At 37.3% G+C, this 14,300-nt stretch overlaps 1 protein-coding gene across 5 annotated transcripts in view; it reads right to left on the reverse strand.

Annotated features, from left to right (window-relative positions):
• LOC124446648 (cell cycle checkpoint protein RAD17-like) overlaps window positions 1–14,300 on the reverse strand; it is a 24,545-nt gene continuing 10,245 nt past the window's right edge. For 4 of the 5 annotated variants that reach the window (XM_046997748.1, XM_046997610.1, XM_046997530.1 and 1 more), the window contains 13 exons: window positions 13,532–13,664; window positions 12,982–13,136; window positions 11,804–11,856; window positions 8,777–8,902; window positions 7,973–8,042; window positions 7,485–7,779; window positions 6,917–7,002; window positions 6,594–6,686; window positions 5,706–5,759; window positions 4,690–4,870; window positions 3,885–3,965; window positions 2,628–2,685; window positions 1–498 (listed from right to left, as the gene is read on the reverse strand). In XM_046997748.1, the coding sequence (XP_046853704.1) occupies window positions 330–498; window positions 2,628–2,685; window positions 3,885–3,965; window positions 4,690–4,870; window positions 5,706–5,759; window positions 6,594–6,686; window positions 6,917–7,002; window positions 7,485–7,779; window positions 7,973–8,042; window positions 8,777–8,902; window positions 11,804–11,856; window positions 12,982–13,136; window positions 13,532–13,664 (1,554 nt within the window). In that variant the 3' untranslated portion in view covers window positions 1–329. The remainder of the gene's footprint in view (window positions 499–2,627; window positions 2,686–3,884; window positions 3,966–4,689; window positions 4,871–5,705; window positions 5,760–6,593; window positions 6,687–6,916; window positions 7,003–7,484; window positions 7,780–7,972; window positions 8,043–8,776; window positions 8,903–11,803; window positions 11,857–12,981; window positions 13,137–13,531; window positions 13,665–14,300) is intronic. The other variant, XM_046997816.1, reaches the window with a different exon arrangement.

Genomic DNA, 14,300 nt, shown 5'->3' on the forward strand with positions numbered 1-14,300 from the left:
TTTTTCAAAAACTTGATTACATTCATAGTTGCTCACTGAAGAATAAATATTTATAGCGCGTAAAGGAGCAGCAACAAAATAATTGCATTTACTGACCCCGAGTCTTCATTTTATCGATGGACTGAACATTGCTATGGGACGTTATTACTTCTTCAATGAGAATTAACCATTTCAATAAAGAATGGTAAAAAAAGAATTGCTTAAACAAACACACGACTGTATATATACTTACAGAGTAAATACTTCAGAAAATAAAGAAAAATAATTTGATAAAGCAGGTGGACGAATTAATTTCTAACCTTCCTTCACGACAGCAGACTCTTCTAAATTTAATCGCTATCAAATTCTTCAATATCATTGTTGGCACCAAGTTTCTCGATCGGATAAGTTAAAGTGTCTGCTAACATGAGTTTATGATCACTAGAGATTGGCTGAGATGAGCTCAACTCCACTTCTTCTTCGTCAATCTCTTTTTCATGCAGCGTGTTGCCTTTCTCTCTATTAAAGTATGAAATATACAACACGATTACGACCACACTCTTGTCGTAAGCAGTCATTATTGTGATCAATCTCTATAAGAGTGAAATGCTTTCTAGCTATGATAAACAGTGAATCTTTAAACTTTTTTCAAGCCTCATTGCCATTACTCTTGACAGTTGTTTAGCACGTAGATACAGTTAAACGTCAAATCAGTGCATGGCGTAGCCAGCCTGCTCATTTGTTCTTATGTAAATTTGTGTTTACTCACTTTAAAAACAATAGATTTTTAATGCTCTCAAATTTACATAGCGGAACCAAAACTTGCGGGCCGGCTTTATAGCAGAACCAAAACTAGCGGACTAGCCACGCTACAGACGTCTATTGACGAGGGTAACTTCTCACATGCAAACACCTCTCTTTAGAAGACACTTCATGTAACCCTTATAGAGTTAGTAGTGCCCATATCACGAATAAAAGTTACACAATAACAAAAATAAAACTTCACACATCAAAATTTGAAAATGTTTTTGACAGGTCATGGTGAATGGAGCTCCTTAATTCGACATTTGCCATTCACGTTGTTAGTCGCTTTAAAATCAATTCCAATTTCAGTATTTAACTGGCAGTTCTTCTTGGAAGAACTCCCAATCTCCTACAGACGAAAATATTGAGAAAAATACTGAAATTTCATTCGATGGTGAACGCTTTGTTTCTCAAAAACTATTCAACCAAACATAAAATGTCGCAAAACTATTAATTGACTTTTTGCTCGGTTTAAAAGTGATGTAGGGAGTCCCAAAAAAACAATATTATCTTAACTTCTTACACGCACACCTCCATTAAACAGAACGCAAAAATTAAGATCTCAATTAAGAAAACAAACTCCTCTAAGCCGAAAGGCACTGTGTTTCATGGATTATAATATAAGTAAGCCGAAAATTGATTTCCTTATCAAACTAGTCGCTCTTCAAACGTTATTTTGCAACGCAAGTCGCAGGCTTACAATAATTTATCCAACCAAAGCTCCTCAAACTGTTGTTTCCAATACCTCATATGTAGATTGTAACACAATGCTATACTTTTCCATTCAAGTAATTTTTGGCAGGGGACGATGGGCAATAAAAATATTAAGGACCGAAAACAGTTTAAGGTGAATTGTTGATTAGTCATTCTTTGTGATTTTGTCATAAAATACTCAAGCGTGCCCAAGTTCCCTACTTTTGTATTTCGGTATTAAAACCTTATCTCTCTCGAGCACACCCATTGGTACAATGTGCTTAGGTCATGTCCAACACGTCGACAACACATACGGACTGAAATCATATGTTTTCAGTGTCTGTGCACGCCGAGCATGCGCAAAAAGCATACTGTTGGAAAATAAATGTGAAAAAATCAAACTCTTATCAAGATATAAAAACTAAGGCACTCCAGGTTTATAAATACAATATTCTGTCAACATCTTTGGTACCAAAATTTTTCGAAATTGCATGATCGTGCAAGTCCCGAGAAGGAGTTTCGTCATCTTTAGAGTACAATAGAAGAATGTTGATCGAGTTAGCCGTTGGCATTGCGGATGCACGAGAATTTACTATTGTTTAATGTATTGAAATCGTTGTGCGTTAACAGGTAATTCTCCTTTTTGACTCTAAAGATGACCATCGCTAAGAAAGGCAAAACGTCAATCGAAAACTACACCAACAGCCCCCTAAAGGCCTGTTCACACGATCCGAATTTGTCGGATCCTAAAAAATGGATCGTGTGAACACATTTAGAGTAAGCCTCCTCCGTCAGTCTAAAATCGAATGAAAACAAAACTTGCTCCATTTTCGTCCGACAAGATCAAAAGAAGCCGACTAGTCAAATTACATAGATTTGAAGACTTGGAAACAAGAACAAAATACGAAAAATGTATCGATAAATTTACTGGATAACACAGATAACTGTTCACACGACTATAAATATCTAAACGAAAATAAACATCAACAATATTATCGGACCGTCTGAACAATCAACCAAATGTTGGAACCGAAACAATCGGACCGTCAAATCGGATCGTGTGAACGGGTGTAAGGCTTCATCACATGATGTATGGACGAACAGCTTCCATTTCACAAAAAAAGGATGACAAAGAATTAAAAAAAAATTACCTTGATTTATAGATTTTGTTGATAAATTTAGAAATTGTTTGTAGATATTCGATTTGTCCTAAAAGAAAAAATGTGTCGTTTATGGCTACATAAATTTTGTTGCTGTACGGCATTCATTGATTGCCGACGAACTTGCAAAAACTTAGATGTAAAATGGCAAAAGTCATTTTAAAAGTTGATATTGTCGAACGACGAAAATCACAAATGTTCAGATACATCAAAAATGTCGGATACCAAACCCCGAAAAAGTTTAGGTAGTCTAAGAGTTCTCAAGAAGGTTTGACAAAATTCTCATTCAATAATTTATCATTCTTAAAATTCTATTAGAAACTCAATCAAGAGAAAAGTAAATCTGGGGCTTTTCATTCCTCTATGTAGTTGACGGTCTTTACTATACAACTGTAGTTGATGGTCTTTACTGTCCTACTGTAGTTGGTGGTCTTTACTGCCCTACTGTAGTTGGTGGTCTTTACTGTCCTACTGTAGTTGGTGGTCTTTACTGTCCTACTGTAGTTGGTAGTCTTTACTGTCCTACTGTAGTTGGTGGTCTTTACTGTCCTACTGTAGTTGGTGGTCTTTACTATCCTACTGTAGTTGGTGGTCTTTACTGCCCTGCTGTAGTTGGTGGTCTTTACTGTCCTACTGTAGTTCGTGGTCTTTACTGTCCTACTGTAGTTCGTGGTCTTTACTGTCCTACTGTAGTTCGTGGTCTTTACTGTCCTACTGTAGTTCGTGGTCTTTACTGTCCTACTGTAGTTGATGATTATCACTGTCTTACTGTAGTTGGTGATGTTTACTGTCCTTATTGTAGTTAGTGATGTTTACTGTCGTACTGTATTTGGTGGTCTTTACTGTCCTGTTGGAGTTGGTGATCTTTACTGTCCTACTGTAGTTGATGATTATCACTGTCTTACTGTAGTTGGTGATGTTTACTGTCCTTACTGTAGTTGGTGATATTTACTGTCCTACTGTAATTGGTGGTCTTTACTGCCTTTTATATTTGCTCCTACTTTCTGCGAGAGTTTTAACAAAAATTTAGACAGAAACTTTAAAAATATTCCTTCCCAACGCAAGCATTATTTTGAACCCAACCCCCAATTCTGACTGCAAAAAAAACACCATGAACATTATCATATCTTTGCTGTGAAAACAGACAGCACCGATTCTCATTGGTGACTAAAATATGATATGTAACAATACTAATTCTGCTTCAGCATGATCAAAGACAAAAGACGATAATGAAACTGTGCATCATACCTGAAGATTGTAAGGGAACGTCACAGATAGCAAGATACGGTATGTGTTCACAATGTATCATTCCAGCATTTTGAGTATGACCTGCGTAAAGGCAAGGTATCAACCATGAAATATAGAGAATGCTGACACAAGCAACAATGTGTTATATAATGTTTGTAAATGTAGATCGTCCAGGTTGGTATAGTCCTGAGAAGGACTGTTTTTGTTGTTGTTGACTAACGTTTCGACAACCTTAGCGGTAGTCATCTTCAGAGTCAAACAACAACAAAAACAGTCCATCTCAGGACTATACCAACCTGGACGATCTACATTTACAAACATGTAACGATACTCCCGGGTTCAAACCATTTACTTTAATGTATTATATAAATTTTAACAACGTCTCACGTCTCACCAATATATATATTGTCAACAGAGTGGAAATATTAAATTAAAATGATAGCCAAACATGACCAAAATACTCCTTTTTAAAATTTGATTTTATGTAACATTAAACACTTCAAGTCAACAGAAAGTCTGTAGTCTATAAATCGTTACCGAAGATCTATAAAACGTTACCGGAAAAGATTTTCTAGCTGAACAGAATTCAAACGAGACAAAAGTTGATATTACACAATTTTCCAATTGGGAATTGTAAAGATTGCACGAGCCAACTCAACTTTACATTAAAAATTTACGCGGCATAACTTTGCACATTGATGGAAAGGTGGATCAGGCACTTTATTTTCACCAGAGGAAATCCAACTTAAGTTTCCCAATGCCTTTACATCTGGCAACTTTAAAAAACCTAGAAAGTTTTGATTACCTTTGAAAAGAGCAGTTGCAGTCCGTATGTTGCTTCGTGACTGCTTGAAGACATGCCACCACTCGGGTTTGTGTAATGGTCGCCATACATTTTTTGATTTCTTCATTGCTTGATGACAGTTGTAAAACATCATCCCTCTTATGCCAACCGTTGAAGTATAAGAACATAACGTTGAGCGATGCTTAAACAAAAGAAATAAAAAAAAACAACTACAGATTTGTATCTAAAGATAGCATTCGGAGGCTTCGGAAGCTTTTAAAAGTTGTGGATGTTCCAAACTCACTATGTCATGACGCACGAAAGTTAGCTGAACTAGTTACGGAACTGCTTGATATTAGTTATTGCAAATTGTTTTTTAAGAGCATCGTGTCAATGCAAAAGGTCTGTTCACAAAGATTTGTAAACCTGTAAAATCATTTATGTCATAAACGTTCAAGAAAAAGCTAAATTTCAGGGTGTCCTTTCTTAAAGGGACACGGACACTCGAAAATTGTGAGCGTCCGGACATCCAGATAACCATGGCGTCCCATGGCCCTGGATAGCACACATAACTTGTTGATGTTAAAACGCGGACAGTCAACAAAAAGTGCATGTATGGGAAATTTGTGCCCGTCTTCTCCCATTAATGCACTGCTATGAACATAGGCGTACGGGAGCTATCATTTCTGGGAGGAGGCAGTAAATAATTCCCCAACTAACAAAGAAGGTTCACCCGTCTATTCACCCGACAATCTTTAAAAATTTGTCTAACTTTTCAGACTTTAAACTTTCTCAGAAGCGTACCCAGCCCGCTAATTTGGTCGTGCTATGTAAATTTAAGACCATTATCATTATTCATTTCTTTAGAAATCTATTGTTTTACAGTGAGTGAAAAATTTACATAGCACGACCAAACTTGCGGGCTGGCTACGCTCCTGAACTTTCTTGGGGAGGGGGCAGCATGGATATGAAGGCCAGATTTCGGTGAATATCAGCGGGAAAGGGTCAGAAGTTAATAAAAACACAATAGTTATTACCATCCATTCAGCAGTTATATGATCAGCATCACTGAAATTTTCAGATACTTTGCTCTATATAATCATAAAAAAATACACCATAAAGATCGTGAAACCACCGAACGTACATCATTGTTATACAAGGTATATGAAAAAAAAACAGGCACTCAATGAGTGCGTAAGGATTTGCTTTTTTGTGAATGACATTTACAAAATACCAGTATTGTTTTTATAATGCAATAAAAATGGAAAAAAAGAAAACACCATATTAAATTTCTGCCATGTATTCCAAAATTTAACCGAAAACTTTGAAAATTCATGATTATGTTGAACATATATATTGTTGAGATAACAACACGCTGCCACTGCTTGTTTTCCATGCTTCTAACTTTTTATTAAACTTTCTATGTTACACATCGGTATCGTATCGAAAACATCTGACTTTTGCTCACGTCCTTTTTTCTTCACTATTGTATAAAACATTGGTATGAACTGATTTTATTCAAGTCTCCAAACAAACATTGTTCGCAAAAAAATTAGGTATGGTATAAAAAAAGTGGAAACACAATATCTTTAAGTAGTACAATGCTCCGTTCCTAGTCGTTTTTTGCTAACGCAAGCAAATCCTTAAAAAAGTGAACAATTAGAAGAGAACTGAAGTAGATACACATGGATGATATGAATAAGTATGACTCTTAGAAACTATTCAATGTAACATCAGAATACCAGTATTGGAGGTATTTTAGCCTTAAATATTCTTTAGAAATTTCAAGCGAACAGCATCATTAAAATTGTACCTTGGATTTAAAATCAAATCAACCTCTACAATATATTTTGACAAACCTTAGATCCGCCACTGGTCAACGCAATTGTAATTAGCACGTGGAGAGCAAAAACTCGTTAACTTACCACATAATCAATGTCCTCAAAAAAATCAAGAAAATTTTGATGCAGGTACAAATTTAGATTTTCTTCAGACATATGACATTTGTCGAATATATTCTACAAAATCACAAAAAAGGGGAATGGAATGTATCATAAACGTGAATATATATCAATGCAGGAATCACTCGATGTACATTTGAGTGTTAATGAGTCCCCTTCATTCCAGGGATATTGTTGTTTATAAATATTAAATACCCAAGATACATCTTGCCAGATCTTGGCTAACACAGATAAACAATGCAAGTGTCATACGTAAAACATTGTTGCAACAATTGCTAAAACTTTACCTCTGGATTTTCAATAAGTGGTAGTCTTTCATGGTTTTTTAGATGTCCAGGAAGAGACGATTCGACTAAATTAATGCTTTCTTCTCCTGCAAGAAATGCATACAAAACTTCGTAACTTTTAGTAAGATCTCTATTCTCGATCTCTCCATACCAAACTACAAACTAATGCAAAACTTCGCAACTCCAAGTAAGATCTCCATTCTCTATCTCTCCACACCAAACTACAAACTGATGCAAAACTTCGCAACTTCTAGTAAGATATCTATTCTCTATCTCTCCACACCAAACTACAAACTGATGCAAAACTGCGTAACTTCTAGTAAGATCTCTATTCTTAATCTCTCCACACTAAACTACAAACTGATGCAAAACTGCGTAACTTCTAGTAACATCTCTATTCTTACTCTCTCCACACTTAACTACAAACTGATGCAAAACTTCGTAACTTTAAGTAAGATCTCTATTCTTAATCTCTCTACACTAAACTACAAACTGATGCAAAACTTTCTAACTTTTAGTAAAATCTCCATTCTTAATCGCTTTATTTGTAATTAAAAACATCACATACTTTTGCAGTACAGGACTTTACCCAGAACTCTGAATAAAAAAAGCGAAGAGTCCTTTTCTCCGATAGTTTTTTCGGAAATACTACGAAAGTTGGTCGACTCTTCGGGCAACGATTTGACAAATTGTGTACGAGCTAATTTCGACTGCTTTAAATGTTTCCGCTTTTGGTAGGACATTTTACAACCTTTGAGACACGCAAACTGCAAATTATTGATCAGTGCTCGTACATCACCATTGCATCCTGAAACTAATTCATCAATAGCTTCTTTCGAAGGAGTTTGGAATGATGTATTATTCTAACAGAAACAAATTGAATAATTAAAATTCATGCTGAGAAACACCATGGGAAGCTGTTAGGTTACCATCAAATAAAAATGATACGCATAATTGTCATAATTACCCATATTTAGCTTGTTAATTAGCTTTATAAAAAAACAATTATCTTTGGCCTTACACAAAGTTGCATGAACGCAGTATTGCGATGTATACCTTTTTGGTTTCTGTAGCTATGATTTCTTTTGCAACCTTGTTCAAGCTGGTGACCGAAATTGCATTGAAACTAAGAAACAGAGACAACAACCATTAAGTACTACCATAAGCATATTAAAGGCAAAGAAACATGACAAAAAAAACTATTAGATTATGAAATATGTCGAGGTAAAGTAGTAATGAAGTATGTCAGTTGATAGCAATTTATACTGCGAAGTCAAGAAAGTTAAGGTATTTCTAAACGCAAAGTTTAGGTTCATATCTAATGTAGATCATCCATGTTGGTAGAGTCTTGAGAAGGGCTGTTCGTGTTGGTGTTGACTGTCGTTTGACAACCTCCGCGTTAGTCATCTTCAGAGTCACGAGTCATTGGTCAGCACTGTACCAACAAGGACGATCTACACCTGCAAACATGTAACGATACTCCCGGGTTCAAACCATTCACTTCATTCATATATAAACAAGAAACAATTTTGTACAACAAGAAAAACCGTTAATCTCCAGAGGTTTATTAATCCCTGAATAAATTTACTCATCCAGACAAAATGCAACTGTTCAAAATGAACAAGTATCGACAGATATAGCCCCGGAGTAAGGAAAAAAACCCACTCTCAGACTGAACGAGATACATGACTATTTTTCCCAATGATACAAAGTAGTCTGGATGCAGCAGAAATTCAATTTTCGAGAATGGAATTCTAGCGGTCTAAAATATTCTTAGCCATGCGCAGTTTTTTCTAACACTGCACCACAGAATTCCACTACAAAAGTAATGTCGCCATAACAATAATCACTTTCACCGACCTGATCTGCGAGATACCAAATTGTTGAATAACGTCTTTCGGAAACAGACGGTAAGCATTCGTATCATTACTGTTACAATCAGAAACGATGAACACGACGGGGTTTCTGCTGCTCTCCTTGTAAGATCTAGTTTGAGAAAATAGCTGGGGGATAGTTGGAAGCGGGGAACGGGGTTTAGGCAGGCTGTAGCTATTCCAAAAAATTACTAAAAATGTGGAAAAACATATAAAATGCCTCATTTACTCCCGCAAATCCTTTGAAAGGTAAGTTACAAATTGTAATCTTTCCCATCCCAATCTTAATTTGCTTGCAACGGCATTCCTTTTCTCATTAATTTTGCTAGTTCAAACTATGAACAGAAAGCCGATTTCCTTTATGAAATAAAGTTTATCACGGTTTCAGATTTTGTTTCAGTTAGTGACGTAGCCAACCCGAAAATTGTTCATACTATGTAAATATTACAGTGTTCACTCATTATGAAAACAAAAGACTACATGTTTGTAAATGTCGCTCGTCCAGGTTGGTGTAGTCCTGAGAAGGACTGGGGGGTTTTTGACTCATTTTGACTCTGAAGATGAGTACCGCTAAGGTTGTCGAAACGTCAGTCAACAACAACAAAAACAGTCCTTCTCAGGACTACACCAACTTGGACGATCGACATTTACAAACATGTAACGATACTCCCGGGTTCAAACCATTTACTTTAAAACAAAAGACTTGTAAAGAAATGAATGATGATAATGAAATGAAATTGACATAGCATGAACAGAACCGTAGGATGACTACGCTACTGGAGTCAGTTACAGTGACATAGCATGAACAGAACCGTAGGATGACTACGCTACTGGAGTCAGTTACAGTGACATAGCATGAACAGAACTGCAAGATGACTACGCTACTGGAGTCAGTTATAATGACATAGCATGAACAGAACCACAGGATGACTACGCTACTGGAGTCAATAACAGTGACATAGCATGAACAGAACCACAGGATGACTACGCTACTGGAGTCAGTTACGGTGACATAACATGAACAGAGCTGCAAGATGACTACGCTACTGGAGTCAGCTACAGTGACATAGCATGAACAGAACCACAGGATGACTACGCTACTGGAGTCAGTTACAGTGACATAGCATGAACAGAACTGCAAGATGACTACGCTACTGGAGTCAGTTACAGTGACATAAAATGAACAGAACTTCAAGATGACTACGCTACTGGAGTCAGTTACAGTGACATAGCATGAACAGAACCACAGGATGACTACGCTACTGGAGTCAGTTACAGTGACATAGCATGAACAGAACTGCAAGATGACTACGCTACTGGAGTCAGTTATAGTGACATAGCATGAACAGAACCGCAGGATGACTACGCTACTGGAGTCAGTTACAGTGACATAGCATGAACAGAACCACAGGATGACTACGCTACTGGAGTCAGTTACAGTGACATAACATGAACAGAACCACAGGATGACTACGCTACTGGAGTCAGTTACGGTGACATAACATGAACAGAACTGCAAGATGACTACGCTACTGGAGTCAGTTACACTGACATAGCATGAACAGAACCACAGGATGACTAAGGCACTGGAGTCAGTTACAGTGACATAACATGAACAGAACTGCAAGATGACTACGCTACTGGAGTCAGTTACAGTGACATAGCATGAACACAACCACAGGATGACTACGCTACTGGAATCAGTTACAGTGACATAGCATGAACAGAACTGCAAGATGACTACGCTACTGGAGTCAGTTATAGTGACATAGCATGAACAGAACGGCAGGATGACTACGCTACTGGAGTCAGTTACAGTGACATAGCATGAACAGAACCACAGGATGACTACGCTACTGGAGTCAGTTACAGTGACATAACATGAACAGAACCACAGGATGACTACGCTACTGGAGTCAGTCACAGCATGAACAGAACCGCAGGATGACTACGCTACTGGAGTCAGTTACAGTGACATAACATGAACAGAACCACAGGATGACTACGCTACTGGAGTCAGTTACGGTGACATAGCATGAACAGAACTGCAAGATGACTACGCTACTGGAGTCAGTTACACTGACATAGCATGAACAGAACCACAGGATGACTAAGGCACTGGAGTCAGTTACAGTGACATAACATGAACAGAACTGCAAGATGACTACGCTACTGGAGTCAGTTACAGTGACATAGCATGAACACAACCACAGGATGACTACGCTACTGGAGTCAGTTACAGTGACATAGCATGAGCAGAACTGCAAGATGACTACGCTACTGGAGTCAGTTACAGTGACATAGCATGAACAGAACCACAGGATGACTACGCTACTGGAGTCAGTTACAGTGACATAGCATGAACAGAACCACAGGATGACTACGCTACTGGAGTCAGTTACAGTGACATAACATGAACAGAACTGCAAGATGACTACGCTACTGGAGTCAGTTATAGTGACATAGTATGAACAGAACCGCAGGATGACTACGCTACTGGAGTCAGTCACAGTGACATAGCATGAACAGAACCGCAGGATGACTACGCTACTGGAGTCAGTTACAGTGACATAACATGAACAGAACCACAGGATGACTACGCTACTGGAGTCAGTTACGGTGACATAGCATGAACAGAACTGCAAGATGACTACGCTACTGGAGTCAGTTACACTGACATAGCATGAACAGAACCCCAGGATGACTAAGGCACTGGAGTCAGTTACAGTGACATAACATGAACAGAACTGCAAGATGACTACGCTACTGGAGTCAGTTACAGTGACATAGCATGAACAGAACTGCAAGATGACTACGCTACTGGAGTCAGTTACAGTGACATAGCATGAACACAACCACAGGATGACTACGCTACTGGAGTCAGTTACAGTGACATAACATGAGCAGAACTGCATGATTACTACGCTACTGGAGTCTGTTACAGTGACATAGCATGAACAGAACCACAGGATGACTACGCTACTGGAGTCAGTTACAATGACAACATATTTACCTAACAATATCATGCAACTCCGTTGACCGTCTATAAAATACGTTCGGGATTTCCTATAATGAGAGAATAAGTATGTTTATCAATAAATAAAAAAAGCAAGAGGGCTTCCTGTTATCTATTAACCATTTTGATGTCCATAAGTGACGTCAAAACCATTGAGTTTAATTCGTGGTTCTATTAACTTGTTTGGCTTCAGCCGACATCTAGAACCGTGATTGTGAAAGCCCCTATAGTTATATTGAACTCAATGGTCAATGCCTATGATAGCTTTTCTTATTCATACTATTACGTCATGACCACGTGAATGTCGAATAAAGCCACGAGAGAAAAAATATACACGTCATAAAAAAATGACGTGATGTAAAGAATTACCAGTATCAGTTTGTCGTCATCAACCTTATATATACACGTCATAAAACAATAAAACACTCGGTTGTCACGTGATGTAAAGAATTACCAGTATCAGTTTGTCGTCATCAACCTTAGTCATTGACTTCGGGTAAATAACAACAAACTTCAACTTAAATAAAGCTTCAGTCTCAACTTAAGTAGAAAATGGGCAAACTTTCGCTCCATAATTTGCTCAACATCAATAAAAAAAGGTTGAAGGTAAAATACATAAAACGGTAAAAACATAAAAATATGATCATTTATAAAACAAAAGAAATAAAACACGAGCGGTGGTTGGTCAATATCTGTGTTTGCATTAGCTTGTACAAACCGATATAAGCTCAACCAATTAAACTAATCAATTAAGGAGAATTTTCAAATCAATCTTGAATAGATTTTAAAGGAAAAGTTAAAACTTTTGTTTTACATTTATCAGTTTCCCATCATTGTATTTTACAAAAGAAATAAAAGATGTTTTTCGTGTTTGCACTGGCTTATGCAAACCTCAGAGACGTTTGTGAGAGCTCTCGAGCATGTGCAACTCTCGACCTTCGGTCTCGGGCTTGCACTGATCTGCTTATGATGCTTGACATAATACTAGTAGATTGGTATGGCTGCGAAAGAAGGGTACATTTCTATTACAAGCTCTCGGGCTTGCACTGATCAGATCTCGAGTTCTCCCAAAGGTCTCCTTGGTTTGTGCAAGCCTGTGCAAACACAGTAAACATCTTTTATTTAATGACAAACATACGTAATTTTCGTGTGCTAAAACAACTATATTGATTTACCTCAACAACAACAATCTTTTTGTGTTGCTCGTCTTTACAGCCTCCCAAAGACAAGCATGGGTACTTATTCGCCCTCAAAAAAAACTCTTGGAAGTTTCTCAAGTGAGATTGACGATGGATCATCTCTTTTTGACTCATCCAATCATCATCATCATCTACAGGCGTGACGTCAAATGGTTGAAAATTCGCAGCAAACATTTAGTGGTAAGATCTTACAATTTTTTTCATTTTTTGCAGTGACCACTACATCATGTAAATTTTTTCTCAGAACAGCGATTTCATATCATTTTTTTTTTCAATGATCACGATTTCATGCCATTATTTGTTCGTACCAAAATTTCATACTTATTGGCAGTATATACACATTGGCAGTATAATGGTATGGCTGTGAAAGAATGATACATGCGAAAATGTGTTTTTGCTTCTAGATTTCAATTACATAACTGTGGATAATTGGTATGTCTGTCGGCCATCGTAGATTTCTTCAATGTTTGCTTGAATAAACTATTAATCGAAATTATGAAAACGACCCTGTGCAAATTTTACATACCATTGTCGTTATATTGCACTTCAGGGCTGATCCATTCTTGTATCTGGAAGTTCATTTTCTTAGCAAGTACTCGCAATGTGGCTGTCTTCCCACAACCAGGTGGGCCAGTTAACAATAATACACCACTTTTGGTCTGTGTAAATAAATATTCTCGGACTAATGTATAACATACTTTGCTCAAAAAATCAAAGGAATAGAGAGGGGTATTGGGGATCTTCAATGGACACACAAGCGCCCAAAAAATCTGGAAATATCCGTAAGGAAATTTGACTTTCGCTTCTAAAATGTCACACTTCATTCGGTCATTATATCTAACTCGTTATTTGTGCTGCAGTGGGTTTCTTTAATCAACTAGACATCTACATACGTATCAGGCATTCACTCGGGTCTCTCGAGAATAGTGTTTGGTTATATTTGCTTGTTATAATACTTGCCAAACAGAAGATTCCGCAAATGGAGATGAAATGTGGACTCCACAAATATGGGGATGAAACGCAGAACTGGGCAAAAAATGATAAGGAGCCAAAAAATCCTAAAACAGCAAATCATTGTGGAAGATTCCAATAAAACAGCAGGCAAAAACCTTTTAGTCAACTGCATAGCAAATATTTTCTAAATATATATCAGTTAAGTTTTTGTTTTGTTATAGTTTTATCCGTGACACAATAACTAAATCATACGGAGAACTTGCAACGACATCACCGATGCTTCAAGGCATGTGTGCAATGGTAACACGAGCGAACTAGCTGTGGAAGGAATTGTAATTATT

The sequence above is a fragment of the Xenia sp. Carnegie-2017 genome, unplaced genomic scaffold (genome assembly GCF_021976095.1).
Source record: "Xenia sp. Carnegie-2017 unplaced genomic scaffold, XeniaSp_v1 HiC_scaffold_1, whole genome shotgun sequence".
NCBI classification, from domain to species: Eukaryota; Metazoa; Cnidaria; class Anthozoa; order Malacalcyonacea; family Xeniidae; genus Xenia; species Xenia sp. Carnegie-2017.